This window comes from Zootoca vivipara, chromosome 9, assembly GCF_965207765.1.
Source record: "Zootoca vivipara chromosome 9, rZooViv2.hap1.1, whole genome shotgun sequence".
Classification (NCBI taxonomy): Eukaryota; Metazoa; Chordata; class Lepidosauria; order Squamata; family Lacertidae; genus Zootoca; species Zootoca vivipara.
Genome location: NC_142592.1, coordinates 49,752,668 through 49,774,551, shown reverse-complemented (window position 1 = coordinate 49,774,551; position 21,884 = coordinate 49,752,668). Strand labels below are relative to the sequence as shown.

General features: G+C 45.2%; 1 protein-coding gene across 10 annotated transcripts in view; it reads left to right on the top strand.

The window, feature by feature from the left end:
• Positions 1-21,884, top strand: part of TBXAS1 (thromboxane A synthase 1) — a 254,516-nt gene that overhangs the window by 141,421 nt on the left and 91,211 nt on the right. For all 10 annotated transcript variants that reach the window (XM_088652216.1, XM_035128282.3, XM_088652215.1 and 7 more), the window contains 2 exons: positions 13,623-13,711; positions 21,151-21,299. In XM_088652216.1, the coding sequence (XP_088508342.1) occupies positions 13,623-13,711; positions 21,151-21,299 (238 nt within the window). The remainder of the gene's footprint in view (positions 1-13,622; positions 13,712-21,150; positions 21,300-21,884) is intronic.

Here is a 21,884-nt window from a genome sequence, read left to right as displayed (position 1 = left end):
AAACTTCGGCCCTCCAGATGTTTTGGACTACAATTCCCATCTTCCCCGACCACTGGTCCTTTAGCTAGGGATCATGGGAGTTGTAGGCCAAAACATCTGGAGGGCCGCAGTTTGGGGATGCCTGGGCTGGGGCAACCCAGCCAGATGGGTGGGGTATGTATAAACAAACAAACAAACAAAGACTGATTTACTACGGTAAGTGTCAGTAACACTAATAATACTACAGGGTTGTTGTAAGGATGGCAACTAGACAGCGCTTGTGAACCACTTGGTATATTATTGTCTCCTCATGCTACTTCTAAAACTAATGCATGCAGTTTCTCATTAATTGTCTTGTATCTCATCTTGTATGCCTGTGTGTACTTCTATCTCATGAATGTGGTACTCATGAGATATCAGGGTCTACTGGTAGATCTCTGAGTGATTTCTGGTAGATGAGCAACAGTTCTGGGATTCCAGTTGTTTAACAATAGCAGCAGCAGCAATAGGACCTTTCGCACCTAAATTAAGTTGCTGAAATGAAGAAAGTGAAACAGGAGTCGATTTTCATTAGAAAGGACTGTGAGCTCAGTTACTGGGAACTGAAAACATGTTCATTTAAACAAATCCTGTTCTTTAATTTGAACTGTATGTCTTTTGCACAAGGCTCTGGTTGACGGATCTTGTTCTTGTAAGAAAGTAAAACCAAAATAGATCTGAGAAGCATGATGTCTGCCCACCCATCGTCTAGCACATGACCAGTCCAGGCAGTGTAGCAGCTTCATGCATGCTAGCTGAACTTTCTCTTTTTCAGCTGTGGCAGAGTGGCTGTTTCCCCATATGATTGTGGAGCTCCATCTGGTGCATGCAGAGGGCTCTGGATTGCAACTTGCAGCTTCAAACTAACACAGTAGCCATGGTTTTAGCTTGCATGTATCTTGGTATAGTTCCATTGGCTCAATTCCTATTTTATTCATACCAACCCAGGAATGCTAATAGGAAATACACCTTTCTGGCAAAAGTGGAGTCCTGGGCAGTGCTGGTAATTTATTTTTGCTTTCATGAGTAACCGGACCTTAACCATTGCATGCCACAGAAAAAAGGAGTCTTTGCTGTCTCCCTTACTGATCATTACAGAGTTATGAGCTCTCTTTCACGTATAATGCATGCAACACTGAAACGGAGTGCATGTTTGTGTTTGATAGTTGTTATTTTTTTATTCTAATAGCAATAAGTTGCAAGAATATAACAGAGCTGCAAGGCAAATTCTTCAAACTGGACAGGATTTATCTTAGTATTCCAGTGCGGCTGATTTCTCCGTACATTTTTCAAGCAATGGGAGACTCAATTTAGACTGCGACAAACTTCTAGTGACTCTTGATTAAAATCCAGAGTAATGCCTCAAAATTCATCCCTTAAAGGAAGGTGGAATTCTCTTCTTTTATAATTTTAGGCTCAAAAAGTAAACACGTTCCTCACTCCAGTGCCTGCTCTTTGGTTGTAAAAAATTTCCACTGGTCAGAAGCCTGTGTTGTTTTGACATGCTGCTGTCGAAATCCACAGTAGCATCTAAATGTGTCTGCCTCCTTTAGCTCTATAGACAGCTGTTGCTTAGCAACACCAGCTGTCACTTCCTTATTATGGTAAATTCTAATTGGCCATAAGCCTGGCATGGACACCTGATTAATCAGAACTGACAATATCATTGGTTATGTACCTAGACAACTGACTCCCCCCCCCCACACGTTTGATAGCAAATTTAACAAATCCTTAGGATTTTAAGGCTGTGTGAATGTGTTTGTGTGTGTGGATAATAAATCCAAAGGCCTCTTCAGTAAATGAGGGTGGGGGAGCCGAAAGAGAGAGTTTTGCATTGCCTCGGCAGAAATTAATCTCCCTTACTGTAGGTCATCATTGGCACAGGGAAAATCCTTGCCTCCAGTTTTACTTCTGTTTTTATACCTAACAAAAGACAAGGCCCCTGGTATGTGCAGAGCAGCCCCTGCCGGCATGAGTCAGACATACTTTAGCTGCACAAATGGTTCCTTGGACATTGTGCTTTGCAAGGATGGATGTCTGTGTTTGCTGAGTTAATTATTTAAAGGAGAGAAGGGAACACACACTATTGTGTCTCATGCTGTATGGCTGTTAAGGGGCAGTGCCAACTGCTAGCAAGGGAAAGAGAGCAGAGACTCGTACATGGCAATAGCAAACTGTTAAAATGAAAAAAAGCAGCAGCGAGAACAGCAGAGTCTTGCGGCACTTCAGTATTTATTATGGCATAAGCTTGGGTGAACTGGAAGTCCACTGCATCAGATGCAGCAGAAGCTCTAGTTCACGAAACCTTATGCCATAACAAATGTGTTAGTCTTCAAGGTGCCACAGGACTCTTTCTCGGTGTTGCTGCCACAAGCTAACACAGCTCCCTCTCTGTAAACAGTCTGGGTTTTTGTGTGTGGTGGTGGAGGTTTTGTTACAGTAACATTTCTATTCTTAGCTCCCTGTTTTAAATTAGGAATAGAGGAAGCGGCTTTATTCTCATTCAGACTCTGGGTTCATCTAGCTCTGTATTGCCTGCACTGACTGGCAGTGGCTCTCCAGGGTTTCAGGCAGGGGTCTACACCAGGCCTACCTGGAGATGTTGGGGATTGGAGCTGGAATCTCTTGCCTGCAAAGTAGATACTCTGCCATTGAGCTATTGCCTGTATATTTTGCCTGTCAACAGGATATTCTAGTTTGTAGCAAATGGGGGCCTCCCCTCCCTTTTGCCGTAAATACTGGCAACAGAGACTGGAGAAGCCAAAACAGTGATTCAAGCACACACACCAATGTATATCTGATGTGCCATTTTCTTCTTCTTTTCAGAAGCATTCAATTTCCCATGCAGGAATTCCCTACAAGTAACCACTACTTTTAATCTTTTTAATGCCAACATGAATGAGATTGGCACTTACCTATGCTGCCGCCTGAAGCGGCCCTAAAAAAATTTTCCCCTCCTTTTTGTATCCCCACCTCCATTTTTCTGTTTTCTAAAATGCATTTTCATTTATTTATTTTTTACATTTGCAGGTTTAAGGAACTTTTTGATAGTGCTAATGGCACATGAAGGAAACAGCTTTTGCCTTTTAAATTCGTGTGAAATTATTGCCTGTTCCTGAAAGGAGCCCTCTGTCTAAAAACACTGTCCTGTGTAGCAATAGTGATTATCTGAGTGACAAGAACATTAGATGTAAGAAGCAGAGGCGCCAAGCCAAAGGGGGGCATTGTTGAGGGGAGGAGACGGGAGGCATCGCTGGTGTAGGGGGCGCATTTTGTCCTTGCACAGGGTGCCATATTGCCTAAGTCCATCCCTGTAGGAAGACCCCTGCTGGGTTAGGTCAAAGGCCCATCTAGGCCCTCACCCTAGATGGTGCCAGTGGGAAGCTCACAAGCAAGACATGGCTGAAGTAACCCACCATCCTTTCCCAGCACTGGTATTCAGAATCAATGATAGACTGTCCCTGATCCTGGAGGTAGAATATAGCCATCATGATCTTGAGCAGGCATCCCCAAACTACAGCCCTCCAGATGTTTTGGACTACAATTCCCATCTTCCCCGACCGCTGGTCCTGTTAGCTAGGGATCCTGGGAGTTGTAGGCCAAAACATCTGGAGGGCTGTAGTTTGGGGATGCCATGATCTTCAGTCATGGGTAGCTTTATCTCTGTTAATTTCCCTTTTAAAGCCTTATAAGTTGGTGCCCATCACCACATAATGATCATTGCCTTGTTGAAGTGATGGCAGTATCCACACATGTAAGAGGGTGACGTCAGCAGATTCAGGGATACTCTGAACTTTACAGAAGTACACTCCCCCCTACCACCCCAAAAATCTGTAGGACAAAAATATCCTGCTAAAAACACCCCTACGAGGACTGAGGCTCCTCAGAAGCCACTAAATGCTGCATCTACAGTATTGGTGAAGGGGCTTGAGAAATGGGGGGACATGGGGAAGTGAAAAGGAGTTATCCTAAAGGAAGGCATGTCTGGTTGGCTTGAGCACTGCATAGCAGCACCCCACACTGCCACAATTAGTTGATAGCCCCACCTGTCTAAAACTATTTCTAAATTAAACTTTTCTATTAAAAAATGCATGAAGATTAAATATGAACTGATCTGTCACAGGGTATGAGTATTTTCCTGTTCATATGAACCAAGAAACTCAGCTCTTATGATCTGCATTTATACGTACACATTTTTGGCAACGTGAAACACCACAATGTGTCCTAAAGCAGAAGTATAGCTGCGGCTTGTGGTTTGAGGAGTTTTAACTCCTCTCATTTTGCCTGGCTATTACTTGATTTAGAAGCCAACCCAAAATTTCTCCCCCAAAATCAATATTTGTCCATTTCTGTAATTCCTCCCCTCTCTTTTATCCTCTTGCTGTCAATGCTACACTCAGAGCATCTCCAGTGATAGAAATACTAAACTTTCTTCTTAGCATCTCTCCTGCTATAGTTAAACTAAGTTCTACAAAAGTTATGAAGTGCTTATTATCTCTCTCACACACAGATGCTTAAAAATTGGTGTTTTTGTTCTCAGTGCTCGTACTTATGAGTTGGTGCAATCAGCTTTTACCCCTTCCTACCTATCTTGGTCAAAAGAACTCAAGTGACATGGGGTGGCGGTTTCTTTGACGCATGTTGTGAAAGTGTTAAATGCTTGGCTCAGTACGGTCCATGGCTTGGGTTCAATACAGTACATTCTGTGGTTCAGGGGGGCAGGCTGTTCCTTATGCCAGCTCTTGAAATTGCACAAGGCGGTTAAACAGCATCATAAAGCCCTTTTCTCACATAGCAATTCTTGCTTTTGTACTGTATAGAATAACTGGGGGGCGGGGAGAGGGGCAGCATTCTGCCCTCCTTTTCAGTGCTTCATGCACCGCTTCTTTTCACAATTTTTTGTGTTGTGATAATGTGCAGCGCAACACCAGACTGTTGCACCTTCAGACTGAAGCATGATTAAATGCTACATGGAGTTTAGAGTTCGGGGTGCAAACAAACAAACACAAAATTCTGCAAACCAAATGTACTTATGAGTTCTATTTATGCTGCCCAATCTTTCTTTTTTCAGCCTTGCCAGCTGACTTAAGAAGCCAGAAGCCCGCCTGACACACTAATTGATGTGTTTTTTTCAGAACAGGCTCATGCGTGCAATGATTTTGACACGATCAAAGAAAATTTGAGGGGGGTACGCTGTATCTTGAGCATCCAGCCTATGCAACCAACACATACCCTGGCAATATGGTCTATAACTATCCTTCTTGAAACTCATTTTCTTTTCCCTTTTCCCTTGACAGGGTAGGGGTGAGGCGGTAAAGCAGCTTGCTTGGTTTAAAACATAGAAACATTTCCTCACTACTCTGTGAACCAGCCAGTCATCACTCTTGCACAAATGTAGCTTTCTATGATAGAAATCAACTGAAGCCGTGTTGCCAAGCAGGTAGAATCTTCTGTGGGCGTAGGAGATATTTTGTTTAGAGCCTCAAGTTGGCAGATCCTAAAGGCCCCCCATCACACCCTGCCACAGCCTCCATAAGGGCATGCTGTTACTAGGAAATCCACAAAACATGCTTGTGGAATTTTACTTCCTTTGCTGTTGGGTTAAAAACAAGTACTGGCAGAAGCCAAGCATGGAAAGTTTCAACCAGAAAGGTTAAAGTTTGACAATAACATGGGGGAACAGAAAACAGCGAATTGTGTATGTGAAAAGTTGAGCAACCTTCGTAACAGGAACGGTTAGGCATGTTGGCTTTGCAAAGCAAATAATATTTATCTTCCAAACTTTCCCAAGGATTCCAAAGCATTAGAAGGAAGATAAGCTTATGAAGAGATAGAAGAGTATTTATTTGTTGTATATATCTATATTCATATGAAGGGTGGGGAACCTGTGGCTCCCCAGATGTTGTTGGATTCCAGTTTCCTTCAGCCCTAGCCAGCATGTTCAGCAATGATGGGAGGTGTAGTCCAACTCTTCCCTACCCATAATTTATTCACTACCTTATCAGTAATTCGTCCCCATGAAGGTTCACACAATAAAATACCCAGCATTAAAAACACAAATATATGAGCTGCTTGAAAAAGAATTAAAAAGGAATCATGAATGCAATCCTAAAAGCAGCAGATACAAATAACACAGATTCTGAGTTTTAAAGCCTAGGGAAATAAAATGTTATTTTACCTGGCACCTAAGACATCAGAGTGCATGTCTGCGTGGGGTTGCCATATGTCCTATTTTTCCAGGACACACACTCTTTTTCATGCGTAGAGTTGTCATAACGATCCATAGTTAAAAGTAGAAGTTGGCAAATGTGTCCTCTTCAAAATATGGCAACCCTACGCAGCCCCAGGCATTGCAAAGAGAGGGGCATTGCAAAGCCAGGACACCAGTGTGAATGCGGCCTACTTCCTGGTCCCCACTGAAGCATCAGCATCAGTCCTAAGTCCTCAGAGCACTTTTTAAAAATTTATATCCTGCCCTTCCTGTTAAAGGAGCCCATGATGGCAAGCATATCAGTGCTAAAGTAATGCAATTTAAAATGTCTAAAATCAATTCCATATATGTAAATATGTGTATGTAAAAAGGGGGAAACAATTCCAGTGGACATGCAGACTGGGATTAAAAGTGTTACTGAAAAAGGAAGGTCTTTATGAGGCACTAGAAAGACAGTAGAGACTGTGCCTGTCTAATATTTAATGGGAAGGCATTCCAAAGGGCAGGTGCCACTTTACATACAGTATCACGATAACCCTTACAACTGCTGGGTGAGTTAAGTCACATGATTATCCCTGTGTCACAATTTTCAAGGGGGTCTAAGACAGAAAGGTAGTGGCTTTCCTAAGGCCACAACACACATATGCTGCTACAACCCCCTATCTCTCTGCAAACTTGTAAAATAAAACTGGACGTTAACGATTAGATTTATATCTAACTGCAACCTACTACTAAAATATTGCAATGTTAGAAATGGAAGGAAATACTGCTGATAATATATTCATAAATTCAGCCAGTACAGCTGCAGAAAATTAAGTCACGCTGGACACATTTCGGTACGCATAAACATGAGCGGAAGTACTGTTGACAGTTCAGTGCATAATATAGTTATGGCGCAAAATATTCGGAGCAGAGTGATGGGTAAATGTATGACTTCCGTGGCCTCAGTATTTGGCTTTCTACAAATGAGTTGTAGGCATAAGGTGTGCCTGTCTCTTCTCTCCCTTCTCCCTCATTTTGGCACCTGGTAAAAACCTAGGCATTTGAAAGATACTAGACTTGGAGATAGGTACCCCACTGTGCAATTTTTAAGGATTAGTAGTCCTAAGGATATGTGGTTTTATATGCTATATGTGATTTTATCCCCCCCCCCCGCACTTTGTGATACAAATTTTTACGTAATTGTGATTGTTGGAACTTTATCCAAGGTGGGGTTTTGTTTTGTTCTTTGTTTTTATTGTACCATGTCCCATTATGGTGAAGATGAATAAATAAAAGAAACTGAATCTGTGACAGAATGAAGTAGGCATTGGGGCAGGGTGGCGACGACTTTCCCTGTCAGAGCTAGCTGAAGAAATTTCACTGTCTGAGGAGGAGAAGCAGTAGATGGTAACACCCCCCCCCCCCGCTCCCAGTCAGGGGTCATAGTCCCAAGGCTGACCAAGATACTTTGGCACCTGAGGCAGAAAACCCTCTCACCAAATCTCCGAATTAAAGTTAGGCTCTCAGTCAGGCATATTTGAAAATGTTAACCTGTTGGGTTTACAGTACAGATAGCAATGCCCACCTCTACCAATGAAAGGTTTCTGGGAGTGAAGTTACTTTGAGATGTTCGGATAAAATGTACTTGCATATTCCAGTGTCCTCATGGAAGTGTTTGCCAGTATGCTTCAAACCCTGCAAGAAAGTGTGTTTAAGAATGAATGTTTGATTACATTGTACCAAGCTACAGGGTTGCTCTGTTTAGTGTCCTGAGAGAGAAGAGAGAAAAAATACAGCTGGGAAGATTCTGTAGTTCTAGAACCCTTGTCAGGTTTGATAAATAACTTTGTTCCCCCTTTCAGCTGACACCATCCAAAGACTATTGATTTTTATTTCTCCTGATAGTGCTGCTGTGCTCTTGTCACCTCTTATCTCTCTCCCTCCCTCTCTCTGTGTAGCCCTCCCTGGTACTCTCTTTTGAAAGCAAAAAAAATGTACAGTGAACCTTGCACAGTCCTAAGCAGTTGGTGCAAATGGCTGTTTTCATTCTTCTACCTGAAGGGGGTGAGGGAGCTCAATGTGTAATGTATTAACTAAAGAGAAGAACCCCTTTAAGGAAAAGGGGGGGAAGATCAACACATTTGCTTCATTTTTGCATTTACCGGAACAAATAAACATTTAGAAGATGCTCAGGAATGGCTCTTAAGTTAGGAAAGAGATGAGCAATTTGTTTCGCATGGTGAGGGCCCATTTGGAAATGTATTATCCTTAGTCAGAGGACTGCAGGTAATTTGAATACTGTAGGACCACATAATTCAAATTATTTCACAGATGATGTAGTTACGGTCACCCTTTTCCCCCAAGTGGTTGGATGTTCCAGGGGTGCAGTGTTGCTTATCCAGGGTTGGTTTATTTTAGAAGGAGGTCACAGAAGTCGACATTTTGTAGTATTGGTGTTTATTTTCAAGTACTCAGGTTTAGCATAATTTTGAGGTAGACAGCTTAAAACATTCAAGCAGGTTTGCTGCATGCCAAATCTTCTGAGAGGCACTGCTGCATTCCTAGATGCTGTTAGCTTACAGAGCCCCCTAAACCCAGCTTAATAATAATAATAATAATAATAATAATTTATTCTTCATACCCCGCCCATCTGGCTGGGTTTCCCCAGCCACTCTTAACTATCCCTCTCTCTTCCTTTCTGAACTCTTAACAACAACAACAACAACAACAACAACAACAACAACAACAACAATTTATTATTATTTATACCCCACCCATCTGGCTGGGTTTCCCCAGCCACTCTGGGTGGCTTCCAACAGAAAAATAAAATACAATAATCTATGAAACATAAAAACCTCCCTAAACAGGGCTGCCTTCAGATGTCTTCTAAAAATCTGGTAGTTGTTTTTCTCTTTGACATTTGATGGGAGGGCGTTCCACAGGGCGGGTGCCACTACTGAGAAGGCCCTCTGCCTGGTTCCCTGCAACTTGGCTTCTCTCAATGAGGGAACCTGTCAGAAGGCCCTCAGTGCTGGACCCCTGCAGTCTGATTCTTCTGTTCCCTTTCGTGGACACACACAGAGAACTGGATTGCATTGTTCGTAGCTAGGAGGGAGGAAGAAAATGTATTCTTGCTAACCCCTTCTCTGGAAGCAATCTTCTAAATATTAGCTCCCATTTAGGGGCATCACCTGAATATCCCAAGCTATTCACATTCTGTGGCAAGTCCAAGGCTCTGGCCAGATATTACCTTAAGGCAAACTCAGCCATGATAGTGAGTGAGCTCCCATTGCTCGGTCCCAGCTCCTGCCAACCTAGCAGTTCGAAAGCATGTCAAAGTGCAAGTAGATAAATAGGTACCGCTACAGCGGGAAGGTAAACGGCATTTCCATGTGCTGCTCTGGTTCGCCAGAAGCGGCTTTTTCATGCTGGCCACATGACCTGGAAGCTGTACGCCAGCTCCCTCGGCCAATAAAGCGAGATGAGTGCCACAACCCCAGAGTCGGTCACGACTGGACCTAATGGTTAGGGGTCCCTCTACCTTTAGAGAAGCAAATGGATGTAAATAAAACCATACATCCCAAATACACCTCTCTCTGCACTGACCTTCGTTACAAGGATATTGAGTCCTAAGCCCAGAACCCCTGGAGTCTCTCACATCTCACAGATTGGGGTGGCATGTAACAGTAACATCAGCTGAAAGTCTAGGGGACACATGGAGACCCTAAGGAGTATCGGCTACCCACACAAATGCAAAAGAGGGGTGGGCGTAACTCTGGAAATAGAAGTTGCTGGAAATAAACTTTGTGAATATTTCCCCTCTTCTCCAGACTAAACGTGTCCAACTCCCTCAATCATTCCTCATAAGGCTTGGTTTCCAGACTGTTATTTTATTGGTTGCCCTCCTCTGCACATGTTCCAGCTTTTCAATATCCTCCTTAAACTGTGGTGCCCAAAACAGGGCACAGCACTCCAGGTTGGGTCTGAGCATGGTAGAATAAAATGGTACTATTACTTCCCTTGATCTGGGCATTATACCCAAAGGTAGCAATTTTATTCTGTTATTAATAATCATGTTGGCAGCACAGTTTTGTAGATAACCATTTTTAGAATTAAAACAAGCACTCCTGTAAAATGCCCATATGAAGAATGAAGTGCCAAGGCATGTACTGGCAGGATTATGCCACAATGTTTTTGACACCAACAGACTCCTGCAGTCTTGTTTGGCAGAACTTTGGTGCTGAGACAGCAGTGACATGAGATAATTGGCAGATCAAATATTTGCAGTGAGCATATTGCTTATGTTTTATTTTGTTATGTCATAAACAGCCAATCCCAAATGCCCAGAAGTTGAGATCATTTTCCCTCCATGGACAGGTTATTTGACTCATGCATGCTGTTTGGCAAAACCCAACATCTAAAACGGGAAATGCACAATAGGTAACAATGACATCATTTTTGGACTGTCCTGGTCCTCTTAGTGACGGCATGCAAGCTTTCCGTCTGTTGAAGTGTTTGTCAAGCAAGATGACTCTTGTGAAATTTGATATCCTACCATCTTTCTCTCCCCGCCCCCCCTTTTCTTCTTAAAAAGTAAATTATGATTGTTTCCTGTTCTGGAAATGAGATTGACTGTGAGTAATTCTTGAGCTGTCATGGAGCACTGTAGGATAGGCATCTGTGCCAGGAAGACAAGACTGGCAGATGAAAAGGGATGATTATGGAAACGTTTAAAAGGGGTCAACTGGAAGAGAGCCAGGGCAAGGATAACTAAAACAAAAGAAAAACAGTAAGCTAGCAACATGCTACTGTGGGTGGCAGGCAAATTAAAATGATAGGGAAAGAGCAGAATCATTTGAGGCAGTTGGGTATTTCAAGGTCCACAAGGAAGTGGCACAAAGGAACTGAAAGCCTGTAGAAGAATAAGGGGTTGCGCATTGGCTAACCCAACAAATCAAGTAGCAGATTAATACATGGCACTACTCCTTCATCCCACAACCCATTGGTCTGTGTGCACAAACACTACACACTTATATCCCAGGCCTTTGTTTTATACTATTGCACCCAGTTACCAGCCGCTGGATCATTATTGTGAAATGTAAATTTGTGATTTTGATGTTTTAGGTTTTTTTAATGTTGTAATAATGGCGTTTTGTATTTTATAATTTTATTATGGATTGTTTACTGCCCTATGGTTCTTCGATGAAGATGGTCTATAAATGAAAATAACACTTCTAATAATGATATATTGTATGTGCCTAGGCTCCTCAGCATGATTGGGAGACCCTGCTTTCTGCAGGGTTCTCAAATATGTATCTATGGGAAAGGCCCATAGCTTACTGGGAGAGCATTGACTGTGCATGCAGAGGTTCTGAGGTTCAGCCCCTGGCTGGGATTGGTAGGGCTGGCAGAGGCCACTGCCTGAAATTCTGGAGAGATGCAGTCAGTGTAGACAGTACAGAGATACATGGACCAATGGCCTGACTTGATAATGCATGTTCCTTTGTACTCAAATAACTGATCAAAGTGCAGAAGATGGAGCGGTGAGTGTGATCCTTCTCCTCTCTGTGTTAAGAACTCCATCAGGGCCTGATGGAACAGACCAAAGGCCTATTTAGCGGACCTTTTTGTTTCCCAGCTGCTACCAGTCAGATGCCTCTGTGAGGGTCACAAGTGGGAGATGAGGGTGACAGACGTCTCTCACTGCTGTTCCCTATTAGCTGGTGATTCAGAGGCATGCTGACTCTGAACCAGCATGAGTTGTACCCATTGATAGCCTTATATGCCATGGGATTTTTATTTTATTTTATTAAGACCTGTTTCCCCTAATTCCTTTTTTAAAAGCCATCTAAGATACTCAACGCATGGGACGCGGGTGGCGCTGTGGTCTAAACCACAGAGCCTACGGCTTGCCGATCAGAAGGTCGGCAGTTTGAATTCCCGTGATGGGGTGAGCTCCCGTTGTTCGTTCCCAGCTCCTGCCAACCTAGCAGTTCGAAAGCATGTCAAAGTGCAAGTAGATAAATAGGTACTGCTCCGGCGGGAAGTTAAACGGCGTTTCCGTGCGTTGCTCTGGTTCTCCAGAAGCGGCTTAGTCATGCTGGCCACATGACCTGGAAGCTGTACGCCGGCTCCCTCGGCCAATAAAGCGAGATGAGCGCCGCAACCCCAGAGTCACTCACGACTGGACCTAATGGTCAGGGGTCCCTTTACCTTTACCCTTTAAGATACTCAACCACTATCTTTCCCTATGGTGCCATTTTATTGCTATCTGGAGGGGCTATAGCAAAGGCAGGACGAAAAAAACAAACCAGAACATTTGTGGTATAAAAAGTTACCCAGGAAAGGTTATTGAGGTTGATAGATAACGAGGCAGCCTTGCAGAAAAATTCCCTCCCTTTATCTGGTGGCAGCAAGTTGTTTATATTTGGGGGGGCGGCGTTGAGCAGAGGAGGACACACTATGTTAGCAGGGAAATCCTTTCCCTCAGATGGATGGACGGAGGGTGGCTGGGGGGGGGGGCTGTCATCAGCCCTCTATAAGCTTCTAGAAGGTCTAAACAGGGTGTATTAATTATAAGAAAACCGGCTTGGCTGAGCTGAGGAGGGAGTCCGCAGTTCCTCCTTTTGAAAGTCAGAATTTGAGCTATGCAAATGAAGCTTTGGGGGATATCCATTTCAGTTTCCAGATGTTCTAAGTGACGGTGCCACAGGCTAGCTAAAGGCAACTTAGCACTGGTCACTGGTAAGCTAGTAGACAAATTAGCAGTGTTCTGAACGTATGCGTTTTGGTGCAGGCTTAGCAACGGCAGGTCAGCTTCTTGCTTAGTGTAAGCAATTGATCCTAGTTGAGAACACAAGCGGCAGAGCCTGCTCTTGCTTTCATGCAAAGGGATCTCTTCCTTCCTCCCTCTTTGAAGGTGGCAGAAGATGAGCTGTGCATGCACTTGTCTTTGTGCTGATTGACACAGGGGACAGCTGTGCCAAGTGCACGTAGAGCCCAGCATCTCCATGCCACACAACAAACTCTCTGGCAATATAGCAGCCACTGCATATGCAGAAGCTCCTAGAGGCTTCCCATGGCAGTTGCCGCTTCCAGCTTGGGGTAAACAGATTGTACAACACTACAGAGCCTATTCTCTCGTCTAAGAGCAGTGAGCAGCCACAACAGAAACGAGAAAGCGGGGGAAGCATCTCCTGTGGCCATCAGTCTTGTACAGAGAGCATGTTATCACTGGAACGTGTATTTGTGTGCGCGTGTTTTTGCGTGTGTGTAAAACCTCCCTAAGAAAATGACTTTATCCACTGATTCAGGAGCTCTTGAGAGCACTTACCTCCTGCAGTATGCAATTAATGTGGAGAAATGTATTGTGTGTTTTTTAATTACACCGTGTGCATGTGCTCCTTTTTAGATGGTGCCGCTAATCAACCAGGCATGTGACGTCCTGCTGAGTAACTTAAAGGTCTATGCAGATTCTGGCACAGCTTTTGACATCCAAAGGTACTTTAATAAATTAGAAACGAGGGAAGTTTTTACAGGTACTTGATTTGCCAAGCTGTTCTAAGTATGCAATTATTTTACAAATGGAGTTTTTAATTTTTCTGTCTTGATGTGGACGCTGTCACTTTCAAATAAGTATATCTGCCCCCCAACCCCTTGTTTTACAACAGCACAATATTTTAACAGTAGCAATTACAAGCAAAAGTAATTGTAGTGGAGTATCTAATCTGCAGCTGCCTGTAACATCAGTGGGGGGGGGCAGGGGGAGATTGTTCTTAGTGGCTGCATCCAGCCATCATGATAAACCATAGTTTATCCTGATAGGAGTGAGCCTAGGCAAGACTTAGGGCTCACACACTCCTCTCCCTCTTTCCTCTCCTTTTCATGCCACAGTTACAAGGAAATTAGAATTTTGCTTCTATTTTTTTAAAATCAATCACAGTTTAGTACCACATCTGAACCCTAAACTGTGGTCCATTTTTAACTATGGTTTCTCGAAGCAATCCATCTTCATAACTCAGACCCGTTTGACAAAGATCCTTTCCAGTGTTAATTGAACGCTTCCTTTTGCAGATTCTGCCTCTTTTATTGCTTCTTGTTGATTGGGAGATTATTTATGGATAAGCAGAATAGCTCTCATAAAAAGAGAAAAGATTTTATGATATTCATTCAGTTTCCAGATGAGGCTCCTGATAAGCTAGTATGGAACAGAGCAGTCCTAAGAGGAGTTGGGGAGCCATGGAACAGGTGATCCTCTGTCACATCTGAGCCCTGCCAGCTCCTGCTGGCCAGGGCAGAAAGTGGGGCATTTTCCTTTTTTGCTGTACTAGCTCCAGGCTGCTGCAATAGAGAAACAGCAATCAGGCCCCTCTTCAGGAAGCATCCAGACTAAGATCCAGCACCACCAGTAACACTGCCAGAAAAGCTTCTTACTTGCTCTCACTTTTGGTGGATCCATAGCAGCAGTGCCCAGCAGAGAAACACCAATAATAATAATAATAATAATAATAATAATAATAATTTATTATTTATACCCCGCCCATCTGGCTGGGTTTCCCCAGCCACTCTGGGCGGCTTCCAACAGAAAAATAAAACACAATAATAATTAAACATTAAAAGCCTCCCTTCAGATGTCTTCTAAAAGTCTGGTAGTTGTTTTCCTCTTTGATATCTGTTGGGAGGGCGTTCCACAGGGCAGGCGCCACCGCCGAGAAGGCCCTCTGCCTAGTTCCCTGCAACTTGGCTTCTCGCAACGAGGGAACCGCCAGAAGGCCCTCGGTGCTGGACCTCAGTGTCCGGGCAGAATGATGGAGGTGGAGACGCTCCTTCAGGTATACTGGACCGAGGCCATTTAGGGCTTTAAAGGTCAGCACCAACACTTTGAATTGTGCTCGGAAACGTACTGGGAGCCAATGTAGATCTTTCAAGACCGGTGTTATGTGGTCTCGGCGGCCGCTCCCAGTCACCAGTCTAGCTGCCGCATTCTGGATTAGTTGTAGTTTCCGAGTCACCTTCAAGGGTAGCCCCACGTAGAGCGCATTGCAGTAGTCCAAGTGGGAGATAACCAGAGCATGCACCACTCTGGCGAGACAGTCTGCTGGCAGGTAGGGTCTCAGCCTGCGTACCAGATGGAGCTGATAGACAGCTGCCCTGGACACAGAATTGACCTGCGCCTCCATGGACAGCTGTGAGTCCAAAATGACTCCCAGGCTGCTCACCTGGTCCTTCATGGGCACAGTTACTGTTGTGACGTGGGGTTTGTGATTTCAGCTCTCTTGACATAACATGCTGGAGACAGTTCTCTAGTAACAGCTCTTTATTAAAGTGAACAAGACTGAAGACTGAGGAGAGGAAAGCTACATTTATAGGGACAGGGGACTAGCTAGGAAGGGATACATTTTGGAGGGAACAATATCAAGCAATCACAGTGCTGCCTTTTGGAGGAAACCAATAAGACAGAGGATCCAAATACAGCAGCTTAAATGAACCAATAGTAGCTGTACCCTCTGGAACCAAAAGGCAGTTACTTTATCCTAATGCAAATACAGACAATAATAATACAGATATAAAATCCTTTGACTCAATACACAACACCCCTCCCCCCCTAGTGAGCACAGCAGACGTAATCCCTCAGGTACTGTGGGGTCCTACAACTTCTACCTGATCTCCTGACAACAGGTGTTGCAGGTTCTGGATTGGGTGTTACCTGTGGTGGAGGGGCTGCTATAGGGGTTTCATCAGGAACAGATGGAGTCCCAGACATCTCAGGGTCCCCGACCTGTACCTCGTCATCATGAGGACTAGCAGACCCTGGTTCATTTGCTGAAGCCCCTGGTGACTGCACCTCTGGGCCATCTTCACTCTGGTCTCGCAGCTGTGCGTCATTAGCCAGGGATGAATTATCTGACTCCTCCCTGCTGAGCGCCCGGCGCCTCAGCTGATCTATATGTCTCTTCCAAACTTGCCCATTTTCCAAGGTCACATAATAGGACACAGGTCCACTAGCCCGGGTGATCACACCAGCCACCCACCGCGGACCTCGTGAATAGTTCCTCACCCAGACCAGATCTTCAGGGGCGAGATACCTTGTTGTGTCAGTCTCAGCCTGGGGGGTTGCTCTTGAATTACGGTTTGGCATTTTATCTGGGTGGACATAATCCAGCACCGTTACCAGTCTTCTACCTAAGAGCAGCTCGGCTGGCGACTTGCCCGTCGCAGTACACGGTGTCGCATGCTGCAAAAATAACATTCGCGCAATGCGAGCCGACCAGTTACCCTCCATTAAGCGCGCAATGGATTCTTTGGCTGTTCTTACCATGCGCTCAGCCTGCCCATTGGAGGATGGGTGAAAGGGCGCGGATGTGACCCCTCTTATAAAGTTATCAGCCAAGAATGCCCTGAATTCTTGGGATACAAAAGCTGCCCCATTATCTGATACAATGGTCTCAGGTAACCCGTGGGTAGCAAACAGCTGCCTCAACACCTTGATTACGGCAGCTGATGCCATGCTAGGGACCATCGCCACTTCTAACCATTTGGAATATGCATCAACGATAACCAAAAAGACCTTCCCTTGGAATGGCCCAGCAAAATCTATGTGCAGCCGGCTCCAGGGAGTCCTGGACTGCTCCCACCAGTGGACTGGTGCTCTGGCCACTTCTGGCCGCACCTCTTGGCATGCCTTGCATGTTCGTACCCATTGTTCTATGTTCTGGTCCATTCCAGGCCACCACACATAACATCGGGCTAGTGACTTCATTCTGACCATTCCCGGGTGTCCCATGTGAAGCGTCTCAAGAACCCTGTTTCTCAGTGGTGCTGGGATGATCACCCTATCTCCCCATAGGAGACAACCCTTATGCATGGACAATTCGTGCTGCCTTGTCGCATAAGGCCTGAATTTTTCTTCATGCGGACCACCTGGCCACCCCCTCCCCACCCAAGTGAGCACACGGGAGAGAACAGCATCTTTCCTAGTTTTCTCAGCTATATCCGTAGCTGTTACAGGAGCCCCCGGAAGTGTTTCTAGCATCATAATGTGCTCCGCCGGAGCAGGATCCTCATTGCTCCCGCCAGGAAGGGGCAATCGACTCAGCGCATCAGCATGGCACAACTGTTTCCCTGGCACATGGGTCAAGGTGTACTGGAACCCATTCAGGAATATTGACCAACGCAACATTCTGGGGGAGAGAATTTGTGGCGTTTGTTTGTTTGGGTTGAACAACCCTAACAGTGGTTTGTGGTCCGTTTCAATGGAGAAATGGCGACCGTACAAATAATCATAGAACCTTTTGATTCCGGACACAATAGCCAGTGCCTCTTTATCAATTTGAGCATAGTTGCGCTCTGTGGGCGACAACGTACGGGAATAGAAAGAGATGGGCTTTTCCGACCCATCCGGTTCCCTATGACTCAGCACAGCCCCCAGACCGTATTGAGAGGCATCACATGCCAGGACCAGCGGCTTTGACTCATCATAATGAGCAAGGACGCTCCTGCTACTCAGCATTCCTCGCAAGGAGTCAAAAGCCTTCTGCTGCTCCCGCCCCCATCGCCACACATTCTTTTTCTGCAATAGTCTATGTAATGGTTCAGCTACCGAAGCTTTCTGGGGTAAGAACGAATGATAAAAGTTAATAAGTCCCAGGAATGACTGCAACTCCGTCTTGTTCTGTGGTCGTGGTGCCTCGATGATGGCCTTAATCTTAGCATCTGTGGGGTGGATGCCTGATGCATCAATTTTAAACCCCAAGAAATCCACAGTTGGCACCCCAAAACTGCATTTTTCTTTTTTCAGTTGCAACCCCACCTCCTTGAACTTGAGCAACACTGCACGGACACGCACAACCAGTTCCTGTGGGTCTTTTCCAGCAATCAAAACGTCATCAAAAAATGGCAAGACCCCCGGCAGACCTCTTAACAGGCGTTCCATGAGCCCTTGAAAAATCCCTGGGGCCACACAAACTCCGAACTGTAATCTGTTAACTCTGAACGCCCCTTTATGTGTGACAATAGTCTGTGCTTCCGCTGATTGTGGGGTTACTGGCAGCTGTTGGTAAGCTTGTGCCAGGTCAATTTTGGCGAACACCTTGCCCCCAGCCAGTTTAGCCAACAGATGTGATACGACTGGAATGGGGTATGAGTTTCCCCTGAGTGCCTTATTGATAGTACATTTGTAATCTGCACATATCCTGACTTCCCCATTTGCTTTAAGGGGCGTGACGATTGGAGTCTCCCACTTAGCAGAGTCCACGGGTGAGAGAACTCCCTGCTTGACCAATTTATCCAGCTCTGCCTCGATCTTGGGTTGTAGTGCAAATGGCACTCGCCTTGGTTTGAGTCGGATTGGGGCCACCCCGGGGTCCAACTCGAAGTCAACTGGGGGCCCTTTGTAACAACCCAGTTTTCCATTAAAGAGACCAGCAAATTCCTTGCATAATGCCTCGCTCATCTCAGGGCAGGTTTGGATTGAATTAAGCCCTGAGATACTCAGTCCCAGGGCGGGGAACCAGTCAGTGCCCAGGAGACTGGGGCGACTGCCCTTTGCAATCACCAGTTTGAGTACAGCCTGTTTGTCCCGGAACTGTACTCTCACGGCACACATTCCCATAACATGGATGCGGCCTGCTGAGTACGACTGCAAGGTTGCCGGGAAGGGCTCCAGAGGGGGCAACTTACCCCTGAGGAAGAATGTCTTCGCGGTCTGGTCCGACACGATGGTGAATGCAGATCCAGAGTCCACCTCCATGTCGCACTGCTGACCCTCAATCTTCACCTTGACGTGTGCCTTGCCTTGCGCTGGAAACTGCACGGCCCTCCCGTTGATCTCTGTTACGTAGTGGCAGTCCTTTAGAAAACTAGTTGCTGTGGGCGGTCTGCGATGCTCCAGTCTAGGTGCTCCTGTTGCTCCCGACGCCGCCGATCTACAGACCCTGGCGATGTGACCCGTCTTTCCGCACGTCCGGCACATAGCATCCCTGAAACGACAACTCTTCCGCTCATGGTTTCCGCCACAACCTGGGCAACTGCCTCGGCGATCTTTGTGCACTGTGCAGGCCTGACGCACCAACTCGACCCCACGGACTGGGCTCTGGCTCGGAGTAGCCTCTAGCTCGTCCATGGCATGCGCAACTTCTATCTGTGGCTTAGTGGCCTTGCGACTGGCATCAAGCTCCTCTCTTTCATAATTCTCCGTGGCGGTGGCCTCCTTCAAGGCTGAAGCAAGGGTAACCTCTTCTTTAGCCACGATGCGTCTTCTGGCTTTCTTGCTGCTCAGACCACCAATAAACCGATCCAGGAGAGTCTCTTCCAGATTTTGGAAGCCGCAATGCTGAGCGAGCTTCCGGAGCTCAGCCAGAAATGTGGATACAGACTCCCCAGCACGCTGCTGCCTCTTATGGAACTCCATCCGCCGGGCCATCTTGGTCTCAGTAGGCGCCAAGTGGCTTGTTAGGCAGGCAAGAATATCTTTGAGAGATGTCTCACTCAGCTTCGCTGGAGCAAGTAATGCCTTGGCCAGCTTGAAGGTCTCGGGCCCACAGTAGCTCAGGAATGTGGCCCTTCTTTTGCTGGCATCGGTGATCCCTTGAGCCACTGCAAAGAACTCGAAGCGTTCGACGTAGTCTTCCCATGTGTGGGGCTCTGATGGCTGGAAGGGCTCCAATACCCTTGGACTCTCCATTGTCCTAGCGGGCAGGGTCGTCTTCTCAGCTGGCCAGTGAGTCTTGTTCTCAGCTGCAATCCGGACTCTGAGGCAGGGCTGTGTTTAACCGCTCCTCAGCATTCCGGATCCCATCCTCGTCGCCAGTTGTTGTGACGTGGGGTTTGTGATTTCAGCTCTCTTGACATAACATGCTGGAGACAGTTCTCTAGTAACAGCTCTTTATTAAAGTGAACAAGACTGAAGACTGAGGAGAGGAAAGCTACATTTATAGGGACAGGGGACTAGCTAGGAAGGGATACATTTTGGAGGGAACAATATCAAGCAATCACAGTGCTGCCTTTTGGAGGAAACCAATAAGACAGAGGATCCAAATACAGCAGCTTAAATGAACCAATAGTAGCTGTACCCTCTGGAACCAAAAGGCAGTTACTTTATCCTAATGCAAATACAGACAATAATAATACAGATATAAAATCCTTTGACTCAATACACAACAGTTACCCCATTCAGAACCAGGGAATCCTCCACACCTGCCCGCCTCCTGTTCCCCACACACAGTACTTCTGTCTTGTCAGGACTTCTGTTGATACCCCCACCAGCTCTGCTACTCAGGTAGTTAGGATTGTGCTCTGACTTAGCATAAATCTGACTTCCGTTTTCAATGTCAGCATTGACATGATTCTACATGATCGGAGTGAAGAGTGAAAATGCAACCAAGTAAATTCTGTTAAGTGTAAGTGTGTGTGTTACATATGTATTTATATATTTTTATTTCTCTGCACTCAGTACTGCATGCCTGATTTTAGGTTCTGTGTAAGATCTGTGTTGTGTAAGATATTTACGTTGGCCCATTCACAAATGCAATTATCACTTGATGTTGCAGTCATCATCAGATAAACACCTATGTGTGAACCAGCCCCAGAACTTTTGCAGAACTAAGATTCAGAAAATGGGTGTGTGTGTGTGTTGTGTTGAGAATTATTAGCAAGTATACATTCAATTTCGTAGTTTAAAAGTAAAACTTCTTTACCATTTGTAAAAATGAAAGGCATAAGTATTATTCACAATCAACTTCAGAAGATGATGTGCTTAGTTTTTCATTTTATAAATATCTCCTGCCAGATCATCCAGAAATGAATCTTTTAAAAAACTCAAATTGTCTTAAGTAGGCTCAGAAAAATAAACCCTAGGAGATAGTTTTGCAACAAAGGCAGAAACAGAAATGTGGGATGACAAACACTGCGGTTTAACAGCAACCTTCTTAAATCTTTTACAGGAATTACAGTTGCTTTACCCTGGATGTTGTTGCTAGTGTGGCTTTTGGTACCCATGTGGACTCCCAGAAGAATCCTGAGGATACGTTTGTTAAGAACACCAGACGATTCTTTGAACTTTCATTATTTAAACCCATCTTAATCTTAGCCAGTAAGTATAACATCACAGTGCTCTGTACATGGCCCAACTGTTCCTAATTTTATTTCTTAAATGATTGTTTGTTACAAACCAAAAGTTGCCCATGACAGTGGTTTAGAATGCAGCAGGGAAGAAGAGAGATTATGCAAGAGCCTCAAGCATGTGTAAAAGGAGAATGTATTAATATGGTAAAATTAAGGGTCACACACCTTTTTTGGACTAGTGGGCACTATGCAAATGTTGAGAGAGCATGTGGGTGCCATAGAGAACAGTGTATAACGTGAAATTCAATAATACAGGCATGGAGACATTTTCTCCATAAATTTCCAGCTAGAAAATGCTTAACCCTCATGCCAACCCTAAATCAAAGATTAGGCTGTGAACCCATACCCACTTACTAAGGAGTAAGCCCCACAAAGAGGCTTCTGAGTACCGGGAGGTGTGTGTACTGTAACTAATAAGCAGCGAAATCTTAATGAGTGCCTGGGTTTAGGTCATGCACTAGAGCAGGCATCCCCAAACTTCAGCCCTCCAGATGTTTTGGACTACAATTCCCATCATCCCTGACCACTGGTCCTCTTAGGTAGGGATCATTGG